Below are 17,015 nucleotides of genomic sequence, written 5' to 3' on the forward strand. Positions count from 1 at the left end.
GTCAGCACTTGCTTCTTCACTGGTAGAAATGCACACTGCTTTCCTTCCTTCTGTGGAACTGTATGCATCCCATAAGTATAGATATGCCTACACACATCCTGCCACTGATGCTGATGGCTAACCAAAATACCAGTGCATGGCACAGCTTTCTCTTACTGTACTGTTTTCTTCCACTGCCTTCAGTCTAACAAGGAAAAAGCAGTTCTTGCATGTAACAGGTTTCTAAGAGGCATGTGTAACCTGGAAGCACCCAGCTGTGGTCTGTGGATCATCTGAGTGATTCACAGAGCCTTGTGTAAGATGAGTTGGAGAACTGGCCGATGGCTTAGCACTGGCTTCCTTTTTCTTTGTTTCTAAATTGCATTAATGTTAACAGAATTATATTAGGTACTAATAATTTCCTAATAGTTCATTTCCATGTAATCAATTGTTGGCCCAGAATGTTATATAATTACCAATGAGAGGAAGGGAAATAAAGAAAACTCTTAAGGGAATCTGTGAAATAAAATGTAACCCATGTTCTGAAAAAATACTGACAACTGCTTTATCTCATACTTGGTTATTTGTCTTAAGAATCTAAGCAAAAAGGCATAGTAGTGTATCTAAGTGCACAAATAAAAAATTGGCTTGAAAAACTTCCAGCTGACAGTAAGGAGGTCTATGAGTTCTCTCAGCTTCTCTGAAGCAATGTGAAGTTTCAATAATGAAAACATGCTTCAGTGAAAGGGGAATCATTTCCCAGCTTAGGTATCCTTTGGTATCTGAACTTGTGCACTGTCCTTGTCTACAGTGGTCCTAAATACAATCTGAAAGGTTCCTATGTCAGGTTCCTGCTGGCAGATATTTGTGCTTTACCAGTAGAGTTCTTGAACAGTAGAGGGAAATGTTCAGATAGATCTGATTGCAGAATTAAGGCCAGATTAGGGAAAGTTATCTGCAGTTTTTTGTTTGTTTGTTTTGAGCTGGAATACATCCAAGCTCAAGATGTTCCATATACTCAGGATTTTACAGTCTTTGTTCTTACTAAAATGGTGCATTTACCAATAAGATAAATTGGAGAGCATACTTGCATGTCAAATGTCTCTATATAAATCTTGGACAAATTACCTCAATACACACAGCACAGTTGCTGCTTTATTTCAATTTCAATTGAAATAATTTTCAATAATTATTTGAATGCTTAATGAGATAGCATATTACTAGATGCCACTAAAATCCATAGGAGGGATTTGCTTTGATTTAGTGAGCTGCTTTGACTGAGTTCTGTAGTACCTGTTGAGAATAAGTACCTGTATGGTTTTTTTTTAATGATTATCTGACAGTGCTTTTCCTATTCTATGGCACTGTGTGTGCAAACCAAAGCACCTTCTGGGAGAAATGGATTTTCCTGTTTTGAAAAGCAGACATATTAGCAGGTTAAACTGCAGTTGTTTTGGCGTGGGCTGCTCACATTCTTAACTAAGGTGGCTGAAAAAGAGAGACTAGCTATTCTTCTATCCCAAGCTAAAGTTTGAACTAAACCAGCATGATACCAGCATTATCTTCTATCCTTTCCAGTTAACTGCCTATGATTTTTTTGTGTGTGTCCTGTGGTGTCTCTGTGAAGGTAATAGTTTGTTGCAGTTACAAAAACATAGCGTTGGGGATTAAAAAAAAGAAGATAAGCCATCTCAATGGTTTTATATCCACGTGTTAATGGAAAAATTCTCAGCTCCAAACACAAAGGTAACAATTGCCTTACCGAATCAGAACTGGATCAGCAGTTACCATGGCTCAGTAAAGAGTGTCCAACAGCATCAGGATTTCTTGCTGTCAAGAAAAAAATATTTGGAAGGCAATTATTAAATAGCCTTCATTTAATTTTATTCCCAGGCACCCTAAAAGAAATTTCTGAAAAAATATTTTGTGACTTCAACTTCTTGAAAGGAAATTTTATTTCCAAGAGAATGTGTTTATGTAAATGTAAGCACGTAGTAGGATAAAATCTATTAGTCTAGTTAGGAAAGGTACTGCAAATTCACAATAAAATGCTAGAAAAAGAATTTTTTAATTTAAGAGAGAGAGACCCTAATAATCTGTAATTCTTAATAAATACTTCCTCTTTTAAAAAGAGGCCAATATATGTTTCAGTATCTGCTTTGATAGAAAGCTACTGGGTGATCTATACAAGAAAATACCAATAGTCTGCATACTAATATTTATAACAAATCACTCCATAATCTCTTGCTAAAGAGAATGAGTTGATGTTTACAGTGCTCAGTTAGGGATTCAAATGCTGATTCATTTCAATTCTCTGCCCTGCCATGGACCTTCTATTTGGTCATTAGTAATTCTATTAAGAGTTAGTTCCTTGTGTGTAAAATGCAGAAAAAAAAATTCTGCAGGAGAATGCTGAGAATATATGCGTTGTATTCACAGTACTGCTTCAGTATTGAAACACAGAAAGGAGTTGAAGGACCTTGTGGTCTCTTAAGATGCCAATGTTTCCTCATAACATCAGATTTTCATTATAGATTGATTCTCTGTCTAAAACATTTTGATGGCACAGAGAGGAGCTGTTCAAGAGCAAGTCTAGATTCTTTAAGAAAGGCACAAGCTTAGTATCTCAATACTTGTTATATATAAATGATTGGGAATTTTTCTCATTTTATTTTATATTTGGAAATCAAATGACTAAGTTTCTTCTGCGTAGCACATAATTTCTCATTCAATGGAAGCTCTTTTAGGGTCTTTGATCTTTTAGGGTCCAGTAGAACACACAAGTTTGGCTTGCAAATGAATTTTACATTTTGTTTCTCAAACTCTTGCTAGTGTGAGAGAGAATATGACTCTATCTTAATCATTCAATTAACTCAGTCTTTATGACCTCATCACATAGCACATTTTTTATGAGAAGGTAACATTTAATATTTTCTGCTGTATAACAAACTATATAACTGGGACAGACAGTATGTTCCATGTTTAAGTCTTGTTTGAGAGATATGTCCAGTGTTCAACAAAACCTTGTGGGAATTGCAGTGTTTTGTCAAATAGTCATTGACTCAGGTCCCTCTATCAAAAGCTATTTTGCTGCTACAAAAGGGAGTGCAGAGAAATCATTAATACTAAATCTCACCCAGTTAGCTCAAAACTGATATCCACTAATGTTGGATACAAACTGCCCATATTTTCTGAGCTGATTTTGTACGTGTTGAGAGAGTATGAACTTTACCAAGCTTGTCCCAGTGATGTAGTTGATTCAAAAGTAAATGTAATTCTGTACTGAGTTTGCAAAAAACATTTTGACTGTAACATCAGCAGGGTATTCAATTTTTGATCTTCAAGTACCACCAGTAAGACACAGCTGATCTTGAGCCTTTCTCACTATTAACCAAGCAGGAATTATTCCTGTTGACTGAGAAGAGAAACAGTTCCTGAAAGCAACACTGAGAAAGTACTGTGTGCCTTTGAGCTCATCTTTCCCTTTACTCTGCCTTTTTCTTTGCTTTACTCTGTGGAAGTACGTTTACTACACTTATCTATCTCCATAACCTTCACAACTCCCCTTGCCACGTTACTCAGCATTGTTATACTTGTAAACTCAGGGAGAAAGCTTTTGTAAAATCCTTATCTCAAGCTCAAGTGATGTTCTGCATTTCTCAGCGTAGCCATAGCTAGCAAAGCAGAAACAGATTAATAGATCAGATTAACAGTTCTACCAGAGGCCTAATACTGCTTCTGCTCAACCCCCAGCTGCCTGCCTTTTGGCTTTATAATTTTTCATGAGTATTTTGTAACACTGACATTAGACAATGCTTTATTTTATCTTCAGGCTGCAACTGTAATTATTTATTATCAGACTTGCATGATGATGACTCCCAGTATACTAACGCTTTCCCACCCTAGCCACTCTCTACCAATTTCTAATCCGTCCTCCCCCACTTTGTTTCAGCCTGGTTTTACTATACAGGATGTTCCAGTGAAATCTCAGCTTTGTTACCATAAGGCAGTGTTTGGTTTCTCATTGCTTTAGAGTGGTGAGCAATTCATCTTACTGGGGTATTTACTTTCAAGTCAGGTTCTTCCATTCAGACAGTAACAACATTCTTAGCCAGACAGACACATCTGAGTCTCATTTCAAATCTACTGTTGTGTTTGAAAGTCTGGCTTCAATTCATTTATTTTGAGGGTTACATTTTAGTTGGGCATTTTAAAAATTGGGAGGTTAGAGAATATCTGTGCTGAAGTCTTTGCTGATAGACAAGTATTTCTAAATTTATTTGGGTTAAACCACGAGAAGGGTGCGTATGCATGTGTACACACAGAAACACAGAAATATACAAAATACTTCTAATGAAAAATATTGAGTAGTTTTCAAAATATAATGTAAGACAACGATCAGAGCACACCAAATCAAGATAAATTAATATCTGTGTTTCTTATTTGGAAGGACTTTTCAGGAAGGAGATTCTCTTGGGTGAATGGGGGCATTTGCTGTGTATTTTGTAATTTTATATCTCAGTTGTGGGAAATATTCTAATTTGGCACATTTTAACTTTAAACACGCTGAGATTCCAGCCGATTTTCTTCTCAGAGGCTGATTATATTGACAGTATAATCTTTAATAATAGATTATCCAGAGTTACAAAGAGCCCGCAAGGACCATCAAATCCAACTCCTGGCTCCATAGAGGACCACCCAAAATTCAAGCCATATGTCTGAGAGTGTTGTCCTAAAAAGTAATAATCATCACCATATTGCTAAATCTTGAGACTTATCTCAGATACTTAACTCACCTAGATCTCAAACATAGGAATCTAAAGATTAAGGGTTACAGTCTTTACAATTCTTCCACAAATACAGAGTTGCTTGCACTCAAATCAATCAGTTATTTCTATGAGTGTGCTGATAGGATTTACAGACTATCACTGAAAATTGAGGCTGAATTGTTCCTTACTTCTCTGAAGAGATGAAACTTCTTGTTTAAATAAAATTTATAACTCAGAAAACTAGTAATTATTTGGGTAGGACAGAATTGTTAAGTGATGCCAGGCATATGCAATCCATATGTTTTTTGTTAACCATTTATTTTTTAATAATTTTTAAAGTATTGGATCTTCAAGGACTGCCCCAATCTGATTATTTTTACCACTGAGATTTGGCATCAGAATATATTTCATTGGAATTCCACTGGAATTTTCTTTTAAAAAGGAAGTAACTAAGTAAAAATTATTCTTGAAATTGTATACATACAGACCGTGCCAGATTTGCATGAGAAATTAGACTTGCAAAACTGGTAATTTTGCTTTGTTTTTCTTTAATATTGAATGAGAGACAATGCTCATGGGGAAACCTGAAAATTTGGTGAGTTTCATTTAAGAGCTGAAGATGTTTCTTGTAGCTATGGTTTATGAGCAACCACTCTAGGATGCTTTTGGCAACCAAACATTTTTCCTAAACCTATGTTCCTTTTCCCTGTGTGTTTTTTGGTTGTATTTTGATTGTCTTTTTTTTTTTTCCTTTTTTTTTGCCACAAATAACAATTGCATTTCCTTTATTCATATGGTATTCCCTCCTTTCGCAGAGACAAAGAAAATGCTGCAGCAGCATCACAAAACAGGTAATTGTTGCTCTGTGTTTTCTCCTTTATCCCTATTTAGTTGGCCTCCTTCCCCCTATTACTCTTACCTCAAAAACATGCAAAATTTGAGAAGGCAATAAATGTTGCCTTCTCAATAAATAGTTTTCAACTAAGCAGATTTGCTAGGCGTTTCTTTCTGATGTAGAATTCAGAAAGGTCTGTGAGATGGTAGCAGACATAGTAGTGAAGGGGATTTAATTGCTTGGAACTTTTGTATAAACATTTCTGTATCTGATTCTTGTGTATGTTGTGTGATCCTTGATGGGATATGAGGTTTTATAATTTCTTTCATTTCAAAAGTGATTTTTTCCCAAAGAATCTCAGCAAGCTTTGTAGTTACATGTAGAAATGTATCTATGAAGGTACAGACAAGAGCTGAAGCACAGGTACTGCTTAAATGAATCTAATCTTTTGTTTAATGGAGCAAAGAAATGTCGCTTGTTAGTTCATGCCTTGAAACAAATTTTACCTCATTTCTTTCCAATTTTATTCACCCCCCCATGAACAAATATTTTTTATATTTGTTCTGAAGACTTCTCACAGTTCAACAAAAGTTGCATAGAATTGAAATCCAAGTGCAAGCATCATCCTGACTAATGATATAAGCAATGGTAACTGGCGCTTGGACACGCAGGGAAAATAAGAATTATGTCAAAAAGGAAAAAAAATAAAAATAAAAATTTAAACCTTGATTCCTGCATAGCAAGTGTATATAAGGTAAATAAAAAATTCAGTAACACATCTAGCATTTGAGTAGTTGTTTGATTTGTGTAAAACCATCTACAGAACTATGCAGCTGCTCCACTGAAATCTCTTCTTTTGGATTTTACTAGGAACTATATCTGATTTATGACTGCTGTTAGTGTCACACTGCATTGCCTTAATCTTGCATGGTTTGTCAAACCATTGCTTTTATCCACCTCCATCTGTTATTGTTGCAGCTTTGCCATTGTCTTATTATGATATTCCTAGCAATATGGTTTCCAGATTTAACACAAGGTACTTGTAAAATTCTTGCATCCTTTTCCTGGCTTATGCAGTAATGAGCCATGAAAATTTGTTGTGATTTCAAATGCAATACCACGATGATCTCCTACAGTGAGAATTTAGGAATACTTGAAGAACATGCTGGACATTTACAAATATAAATCTTCTTACAGGAAAAAGAAGAGACAGAAAAATGAAGCCTTAATTACTAAACCAGACTTGACTTTTCAGCTACCTTGTTACACTCCTGCCCCTGTTCCTGCCAAAGGCTTTGCCCACTGCACAGAAACAATAACTGCTGCTTTAAGGGGATAGATGTTCGTATTCTAGAATGCTGCTTTATTTGATGTGGATATGAAATGGTAATACCTCTGAAAACCATAAAACTTAAACAATTATTTTTATTTTAAAAACACCAGCATCTTCTGTAACTGGAATTCTCTCTCTTCCTCAAAAACCTATTACCTCGGGAATCTGTGACCTGATAACAAATATCTCCTTTACAACTTGCTTGTAATCTTTGTTACCCAGGGCTACAGCTACTACATATGTGCCAAAGTGTGTGACCTCCAGTATTTTGCAGCCTCCTCAGTCATGCACCGTGGGTGCCAACACTGGCAGTGCTAAGCCAATGGCCTCCAAGGGCTCTGTGAGGCCTGGAGTGAGTACAAGTCAGAGGGAAGCCAGTTGTGTCACTACTGGCCATAAAGTCTCTCTTTCTTCATCCAGTAATCGAAGGTACACAGTGATGTGTAACTGCGCAACTGACCTGGTTTGGAGCTTTGGAATGGTTTGGTAATAACAATCTCTAACTCTTCCAGACTGAAATGGTTATGGCCTAAAAGGCAGCTAAGTTCTACAAATTACAGCAACTTCTAATTCCTGTGGGTTTTACTTGTAAGGATTTCATCTGTAACATAGAGACAAGTCATTAAGCACCTTCTGCAGAAAAGCAGCGGCTGATGTTATGCACTGTATTTCTCAAAAATTGTCAGATTCAAATGCAAAACTCTTCCAAGCTATGTCTTTCTCTAAATACCTCCTATGGCACCTTTTTTTTCTATGAATGCAGCAGTAAAATAGAGAATTTTTTCTATACCTTTTGATTTGTCCCTTATATTTTCAATTTTACACAAGAGCTCTGTTGGATTACTTGAAACAGACAGGGCTTCATGTTATATAAAGGAAACTAAAAGCAGCTTTACTGATCTACTCAATTGTTCTCTGGACAGAAAGTCACAAGTTAGGACTCTACTGGGATTACGGTATTTTAAATCTTAGAGTGCATTTGTTGCCACATTTTCTCAGTATGGTTGTTAACCATAATTATCCTTTTAACCTCTACTGATTTGTATTACTTTTGTAAGTGAAAATCAGTTGAGAATATGTATTGACTTTCATCTACCTAACTGACATCATGGATTTTATGTTTATTGGTTACAACAAAAATGGAAATGTTTGAGAACATCCATTTCCTGTGATTTTCCTCTAAATACACAATACTGTGAAGATTAAAAGTATATGTAATACCTTCAAAGAAAAAATTAACCTGTCACCTGGTTTGTAAAACACCATTCACGTTTACCTGCTCACAAAATTCTTCTACAGTGGAATTTAAAAAATAAAAAATTAAAAAAAAAAATTAAAAAAAAATTGGAAGTCTTGGGGGGAAAGAGAATTATTTTATTTGAATGCCTAAGTAAAATTATTTAAAATTTATATTGGATCAATTAATAACAGTTCAAGTTAATCTGAACTGTTTCTGTAAAACTGAGTATAGAGAATTATTGTCAACTGTCCATCTTGTGTATAATAAGATCATTGTGATATTTTTTTAAGGCTTTTCCCTATTTCATTTACATCTATTCTACTTCTTTTTTCTGTTAAACTCTTAATGTATTCTGCCCTGCAGGAATGTGATCGAGCCTCTAACACTTTAATCACTCTGAAAAGCTATTAGAGCATGTCAGATAAAAAAATTTTGTTTCTTTTAAATTTTATATCAGTATGTTTGCATTTAATTCATATGTGTTTGTCCAGTTCAAATTCGTCTTCTCCACACAGGTCCATATCGACATATATTCTCTTTTCTTTCTCTTTTCTTTCTCTTTGTCTCTCTTTCTCTCTCTTGTTTTTTAAACATATATCACAGATTGTCTTTTGGTGTACATTTTGAAGATCCTTTCCACACTTAACTAACCTCACTATTTTCTTCTACTCAAGGTATGCGGTCTCAGAGATTCTTTTGCAATCTGTAACCATTTTCCTTTCAGTGGTAATGGAAAGACAGAATAGGCAAAATCATATATTGTTGTTAGAACATGCATTACATTCCATTATAAAATAGATATGTAGTATTGTATAGTTTCTATCTTTTCATGTTTGCTAAGTCAAAGTAAGTATTAAGTTTTGGTCAATGTCATGTGATGCTAAAACCCCAGTACTTGCTGTTGCTGAGGGGGAAGGAGGGAAATCCTGTGAATATTCCTCTGTATTTAAACTCAGTAATAGACTAGCCCATGATCCATAGCTGGGATGTACAATATGCAACTACACTGCTCTGCAGTGCTGTATTACAGAAATGGAAGAATTTACAACAAAATGCAAATACATCAAGGTAGAAAAGTTCATCTTGAACTTAAATGCAGATTGTGATGAACAAACTTTTGCAAAACTGTTCCAAGACTTTTCACGTAATGGCCTGCAAGCCAGAATTGCCAACAAGATGAGTATTTTCAAAAGCTCCTTTGCTATTTATCTAATTGCAGGTGAAATTTGTAAGGAAGAAAACATTCTGCTTTTGTTGTGGTTTGCATTCAACTTGGGTGTAACAAGCATGCTTCAATTTCAGCTAATCAGATTGTAAAATATTGAGTTACAATAAGAGATACCATCATTTAGACTACCAAACCCAGAGGAGAAGGTACAAGAGGAGGGAACAGTCTAAAGAGCAAGAGTTGTCAGGAATTCTGGACATTCATTCTAGCTGCCGAGGAGCGCACCATCTTAAATCAGAGCTCCTTTCTGAAAGGAGCATAAGAAAACATTAGGCAGAATGGCTCAAAGGCAGAAAATACATGATGAAAAAAATACAGAAAAAAAGGTTGAGAGAAAGAATGTTTAGGGGCTGAAACCTAGCTGAAAAGCAGTCTTGGAACTGCGAGCTGCCTTTTGTTATTTGATTTTTAGCATGCTCAGAAAAGAATATTCTGGGCACTGTTTCTATGTTGTATGACAGAATCACTTACATGCCGTCACCTTCATAGGTGTCATGTAAGAACCTAACTCATAAGTTAGATGAGAAGGAGTAAAAATGCAGCCACTGTTTTTAATGATGTTCACCAATGTTTGTGGATAAGACAATTAGGTTAATAGTGTAGTCTGGTTGGTTGTTTCTGTTTTTTTTTTGTTTGTTTTTTGTTTTTCTTTTTGAACACACTGAGATAACTGCTAGAGAAAATAACCTATAACGCACAAATATGACATCAAGAAAAATGACCCTAATGTCTGGCTATTAGATGGCCATATTATATCTAAAAATTGTGCCCCAAAATAGTATGATAATTTGAAAACTCAAATTGCAATTGGTTATAATTTTTGGCATCTTATTTGTTCTGGTAGATAAAAGTTAGTTAAACCCACAGTAGAATTGGTCTAAAGACAAAATTATGCTTCCGTCCTTCCCTTTTTTCTCCCAGCTTCATGCAGAACCACTCAAAAATCAGACCCTATGTATGAGTGCATTTTGCAGTTGTTTTTTGACCTCCAGCAGCTCTGTGCCACGACTGCTGCCCTGGGGGGCTGTTCCAGTGCCTGACCACTCTCTCAGCAAAGAACCTTTTCCTGATATCTAACCTTATTCTCCCCTGTAAATAGTTGAAGACGACAAACTGAGCCTCCCAAATGATTGTTTCAGTTTTTAACAGTGGATACTCTGACTGTGCTGCCATGCAAGGCTGTCTGATAGATCAACTTCACCCAATTTGTCTACCTGTAACGTATGAGTTATACTTTCTAAAGCTGGGTGAAGGTTCAAGGACAAAATATGTTAATGAGCACTGTGTGCTTAGATAGCAGGTAATGAAGGAAATGTTAGTAAAATGGCCACAGGACAGAAGAATAATTTTTTTTCTTTTAAATTTAGCTGTTTTTCAATTACAGATAAAATGAATGTTTGTATTTATCTATGCCATGAGAGGACTCAGTGTGAGATAGTGGCATTTTATGCTGTATTTTCCCCTTATATGTTGTGTACTGTTCTTATGTGTAAAGTGTTCTTATTGGTTGATGGGCTGGCAAGCAGAACGTGAACTGAATTTAGGGCAGAGATGAGCTAGGAGTGAATGGACACTTTATAAACATCTTTCCAGTACGCGTATCGCGCAAAATGATTAAACTTAGCACAAAACTGTGCTGATTATATCTTTAGGCTTCCAGAACTTGTAGGAAACCTGCTGCTACAGAACTATAATAATGTTCCTCAAACTGCATTTCTACATCTAATTAAGAGGTTTACTCCTTAATGTAAACTTCTGCTCCAGGAATGAATGCTGAGTGAAATTTATCGTAATTCGAAGAGCTTGTGGCAGGGTCAATACGACATCTAAGAACTCCACGCCACGTTTCCTATTGCAGGTTTCAGTGGGAGCAGGACTTAAGTGCTGTATGAGACCTGGGGTAAACTTCAGTCATGCAGGGCTACACTACAGTCCTAACTGCTTGTGCAGAAAAGTCTAACAAATGCCTTTTTTTTCTTTGCATTACTGTGCTTTTCTCTCAGTAACTCAGCACGCTACTATGTTTGTAGCTTCAGGTGCAAACATAGTAGGCTTTCTGCTGTCCTTTTAGAAATGCAGCTTTTTAAGATGCTTTTTGTTTTATTTAATTTAACTCTAATTAGTAGCCCTGTTGAGCATGCTCCGGTGTCTACCAGCCCTGCCTCTGCCCCTGCACCACATGCTTCAGCACATCAGCCTGCTACCGCTGCTCAAAATACAGCCAGTATGATGACACCACCAGCAACCACTCCCACCTCAGTAGTGCAAGAGTCTTTCTCATCCTCCTTCCAAAGGTAATGCTTCGTTGCTTTGTCCTTTTGCAGATATACCCCTGTATGGCTCTGGAAATGCTGCATACACATTCTAAACTTAAGAATGTTGTATGTACAAGCTGTAGCCTATTTTGTATGGTTTTATATAATTTTGTGGGTTTTTTTCTTATTTCAAAGAATGTTCATGATTGTAAAGCATTTGCAAAATAAAACTGTCCTACAAATGACAAAAAAGGATGTTAAGTCTGGAATATAATTTATATTTCAAAAAAGCAACTCTACAGTCAAAATGGAAATGTTTTTCTACCACTTCAAGTGAAACTAAAACTCATCACAGTACTTAGGAGTGGTTGAATGTGGCTTCTCTTAATAATATTTCTGTAGTGAGGCATGAAATGGATTTTTTTTTTTTTAAAGTAGGTCACTCGTAATTGAGCCTACTGAGTTGTAGCAGATTTCAGCAAAACCACACATCTGATGATTGAGTGCTCTGTCAAGTTTTAAGTCATCTCTAACAGATTTATCTAGCTTTTTCCTCTAATGCAGCTAAGCTATAGAGCTAATGTGAGTTTCAAGGAGATGCAAATTCGTAACCCTGGTAGTGTGCAGCAGGAGTTCCAGTTGTGTATCAGAAATGATCAAACTCAGCCTGTGCAGAAATAGGACTCACATTGCTGTCACATTATAGTGATTGTTGGGAAAATAAGAGTGAATTTTGTTTAGTGCACCTGGAATCATAGAATCTGCTTCTCTGTTGTTCTTTTCTTTATATTTTTTGCTACGTATTATTCCTAAAAGATATGTAGTCTAGAGTGCTTTAAAAGCCCAGGGAAAAGCACATTTCCAATAATATAAACTACTTAAAATAATTGAGATCTAAGATGTAATCTCTCATACCTTAGAATTCTGTAAATGGAAGTGTTCTCTTGGTTCTATTTCTTTTTAAATTTGTGCTAGTTCACTTGAATTACTTATGCATGCCAACTACTTAATTTTTACCTCAGTAATGTTTTTCCTAATTGTGACCTACAGGAATCCAATGTTTTTAGTCCAGTGCAAGAAAGCCAATCACCAGCTATCAAAGGAGGTTTGAATATAGGATATTACACTGTAATTCAGAACTATGCTGAAAGGCACTTTTACATGAAAGAATGATATGATTTAAGCAATTTTATTCCCTATTTCAAACAGTAACACGAAGAAAATTGATATGTGAATATATGCCTCAAAACTAAATCCTCTATTCAACTAATCATGTTGGTAACGTGTTTTCTGAAGGAGGTTAATCTTCTGTCTGATAGTGCTTTTATATTAAAATCTTTTGCTTGAATTCAGATTGAAACATCTGAATTCAAATTACAGTCTTTCTTAGTTTTCAATAGACTTTTTTAAAAAAGATTTTTACATAATGTGTGCATTGTGACTTGTGTTCTCTGGGAATGTGCTTGGTTGTGCTATTCTGTAAGCCTGCAGATGTATGCTACAGAAAACCTGTTCCTGGTAACTATGCAGCAGCCCTCTTGTACCTGAACTCCGACAGAGCTTGATTCTGATGGCACTACTTTGTCCCTGTAAATTTTTTGTATATATGCTTTCATACTTTTACTGTGTCTTCTGCAGAGTGCTTGCAGCCCCCAGCTCTCTTTCACAACCTAAGCCTTTCCTTGGGTCCAAGAACATGTCAGTAGCAGCTTCCACTATTTCATCCGCTCTCTCATCTCAGTCTAGGTATATCTATAAAGATCTCTTCTGTTTCTTTGTACTCGATTTGTTTTTGTTCTGTATTATTCTCTCACATTTAAGGTTTTTGGCTTCTTAAGAGACTGCTTTTGTGAAAAATATTTAAAAGCATGATGTGTGTAATAGAATTGCTGCCTTGTTTGATGGTTCACATTAAAACCTAAGTTGTAGACTTATGATAGGCAACCAAGGAAATAATTTTGATCATAGTTGCTTCAGTTGGTAAGCTTGTGCTGGTTTTGCCATCTTAAAATGAAAATAGGTGTCCAGTGAGGCCAGCTGAGAATGACAGATTTGTGGGGGTTTTTTTCTTGGTGAAAACACGGATCATAGTTTAACCATCTGATACACTTTCAAAAGACCACAGCTCTTCATTTGTTATGTTCTTAGTTGTGGCTAATGAATGACCACGGCTAGGCAAGAGCATGCACATTTGAAGAGCACATGTTAAGAGATATAATAAGCGATACAGTGATCTTCAAGATTAATGTAAAAAACAGCAGTTAAGTGCTAAGCACAAATACAGAAAGCATTTTTATTTGCTTCACATCACTGAAACCAATGCAAAAACGAAACAGCTACGTAACAGAAGATCAGATGAGTTCTAAGTTTTAGTAGGTAAGCATGGCTTTGTTTAATTCCATTTCTCTAATTCCCATACGCGTCTACTAAAACATAAGAAATCAAACTAACATGTTGATGTAAGTCCATTTATCAAAGTTACACTCTTCATAACTTCATTTTCAATTGCTTTATGAAATTGGTGTCACCAAGAATGTACCAAGAACAGAAGGCAAGAATGGAATGGAAGACTTTGTAAGGGTTTTTACTACTAGTAACACATCTAGTTCTATGCACAAACTTGCAAAATTCTGAAGTGATGAATTACATATAGAATTTGTTATTTATGGTATCTATCATAGAAATGTAAGATTACCTCATTTTCAAATTGAGTGCTCAGTGCACTTCAGAAGTAATTCTTATACTCCTTTTCTGTGTTAGGCTCTTAAACATGACCACCAGTACTATTTTATCTGATGCATGTTTTGCTAACAAATCCCTTTCAGTGAGTGATCACCTATCGATATAAGAACAGGGTCCTATGTAGCTATAGCTGACAGGAGCCCCTAATAGTCAAAGCAAGACCCATACTTACTAAGCAACAATAACTGTGTGTATTTGGCTTTTTATTACACTGATGTGAAAAAAACTAGTGATTTGTTCTGAGTGACAGAAGAGACTCACATTAGGTATTTCTCTGAGCTAAGGAACAAAATGTATCTATCAGTCAGAACATGACATCAATCTGAAGCCATGGTATTAATCTGGCCAGCAAGAGGACACCTATTTGTATTTTATCAGTCTGTATCCTAGGAGCCATAAGACTCTTGATGTGAGAGGTATATTTTTACCTATCTACATAGGAGATTTCTTTGGTATTCTCTTAGCTACAGTGAAAATTATACAAAATAGCTAGTAATAGGTCTCATGCAAGAAGTAGTAGTATTATGGCATTAGTACTTTGTTTCTGTACTTTCATTAATACTAGCAGTAGTTTCACAAAATATTTGCAAATAATGATCAATTTTGCAATAATCAATGGCAATCATAATTCTAACAAGTAACAAGAATAAAAAGATCACTCAGAAATACTAGATTTTTTTTTTTCATTTTAGATATCTTCTATGCATTAAATTGGCATGGATTGTTTTACGTTTTCCTCCTTCGAAAAGATATGGGCATCTTGGTTGAGTGCCAGCGGGCAGCAAATGTGCCCAGCACTGCCTAGGAATAAGGAACATGGACTAAGGGAAGTGATTACTCCCTTCACTTTGCACTTGTTAGTCTGCAACTGGAATGTTATATCCAGTTTAGGTTCCCCAGTAAACAAAAATGTTGATAAGCTGGAACAAGTACAGTGGAAGGCCCCACATTTCAAGACCCCACTGGATAAAATCCTGATTAATATGGTCTGATCTAATGGCTCACCTTGCTTTGAGCAAAAGATTGAATGAGGGACATCTGAGATACATTCCAGCCTGAAAGCCTCAGAACCTATAAAAAACAAGTGTCCACTTCAGAGAGTAATGCTTTCATCAGGCTGTTAAAAGCTACTGTTCATGACTGACAATTATTCTAAGTCAAGGATATTGACATATACTTCAAGTTGTTATCAGCTGGCACGCGTTATTCTGTTAGGTAGTACCTCTCTCAGTAGTGCAGTAATACGACAAGCCTTAGGACATAAAAGCAAATCAGAAACTCATAGGAAAAAATTGCTTAAAAATTGGCTCCTAGCAATCAAGTGCAAAATGCAAATTCACATTTTGTTGGAGTGTTTTGTTACAGATGAAATAGCTTCTTTACCTCTTTGCATTTGTTTCATGTTTATTTATTTTTAAAACTGCCACATGCTATTGCTGGCGTTCAAATGTAAGGGCATAGTTTCTAAATTCTTTTGTAATTCAAATTGTCAAACATCAGATAGTTTTGATTTAGAAATCAAGAAATGTATTAGCATGCCAAAATACAGTTCTAAAGGTCAAGTATCATCTACCATTGGAGCATAGCAGCAGTTCATATAACTTTAGTCCAAAATAAAATATGGATGATCTTAGTTACAGCAGTATTCCATCCTGTAAAACATGTACAGGTAGAACAAGCCGGAGGTTGTCCCACTGCTGATTCAGTAGTTTCTTTTTTCCCCTTCCAGCTACATTAAAGAGACCTACCAAGAAAATACGGGATGATTTCTTGGTCAGTGTCCTTAGCCACTTAAATCTGATTTTAAACCTTGACAGAATGGTTCTATATTGATTTTACTTTTCTGAATAAGGCTGCATGGATGCATAGCAACTGACATGGCTAAAATTTTCATAGTCTTCCTGAAGAAGGACATTAGAAGTCATTAACCTTTAACTGATTGTGTTTCTCTGCCCTTTTAAACTTGCAGAACTAATGTTACTTTTGTGCTTGAAATCGTATTTACAAAAAATAAAGAAAGAATAGCAGAAGTTTTTAAAATAAGTGACAGAACTCTTTATGCAATTGGTTATTCCATTAGGAGGGTAAAAGCAGGGCAACAAGCAAGACAGCAGTCTGGGAACATAGCAACAGGAGAAGCAAAGAGTCAGGATTATGGTTCTACAAGAAAGGCATAGCTGCTATGATCCTAGGGTCTGAGTCCAAGCACTGTCTGTGATAAAGAGAAAAAATTCTCCAGAAGCTAAGAAGATAACTGATGCATGACAAGATCCTACTGTTATTTATGGCAAATGTAGGCTGTGTTCCTTCATGCTGTGATTGTTGCCACACAGCTCTACTGCTCTGCACTTAGGCAGGAGCTATGTTCATTCTGAACCCCCTTGTTTCTCATATCCTATGCTCTGCAGGGACTCAGTGCCTCTTGTACTTACACAAAGGAAGCATTTTTTCTGGAATGATGTTTCCCCAAGGGAAAAAAAAATCTGCCTATTCACCCAGGGCTCCGTTTAGTGTGTAACAGTAGAACAGTACTGCAATGGAAAAGTTGCTCATGATAGATTGATTCTGCTACTTCAACTATTTTTTCTTGTCCTTTCTGTGGGGTTATCTTTGTTTGATCCATAATTAGCCAGG

At 36.0% G+C, this 17,015-nt stretch overlaps 1 protein-coding gene and 1 long non-coding RNA gene across 12 annotated transcripts in view; one reads left to right on the plus strand and one right to left on the minus strand.

Annotated features, from left to right (window-relative positions):
* Positions 1–17,015, plus strand: part of LDB3 (LIM domain binding 3) — a 119,821-nt gene that overhangs the window by 81,709 nt on the left and 21,097 nt on the right. For 3 of the 11 annotated variants that reach the window (XM_052678063.1, XM_052678062.1, XM_052678067.1), the window contains 3 exons: positions 5,564–5,599; positions 7,139–7,345; positions 13,278–13,385. In XM_052678063.1, coding sequence (XP_052534023.1) covers positions 5,564–5,599; positions 7,139–7,345; positions 13,278–13,385 — 351 coding nt within the window. Of the gene's footprint in view, positions 1–5,563; positions 5,600–7,138; positions 7,346–11,507; positions 11,679–13,277; positions 13,386–17,015 lie in introns of all 11 variants that reach the window. The other 8 variants (XM_052678064.1, XM_052678070.1, XM_052678066.1 and 5 more) reach the window with 5 other exon arrangements.
* Positions 1–17,015, minus strand: part of LOC128078134 (uncharacterized) — a 57,746-nt gene that overhangs the window by 10,170 nt on the left and 30,561 nt on the right. Inside the window, exon 3 of the long non-coding RNA XR_008205312.1 lies at positions 1,742–1,809. This is a non-coding gene — a long non-coding RNA (uncharacterized LOC128078134). The remainder of the gene's footprint in view (positions 1–1,741; positions 1,810–17,015) is intronic.

Source organism: Tympanuchus pallidicinctus, unplaced genomic scaffold (genome assembly GCF_026119805.1).
Source record: "Tympanuchus pallidicinctus isolate F22 unplaced genomic scaffold, pur_lepc_1.0 scaffold16, whole genome shotgun sequence".
NCBI classification, from domain to species: domain Eukaryota; kingdom Metazoa; phylum Chordata; class Aves; order Galliformes; family Phasianidae; genus Tympanuchus; species Tympanuchus pallidicinctus.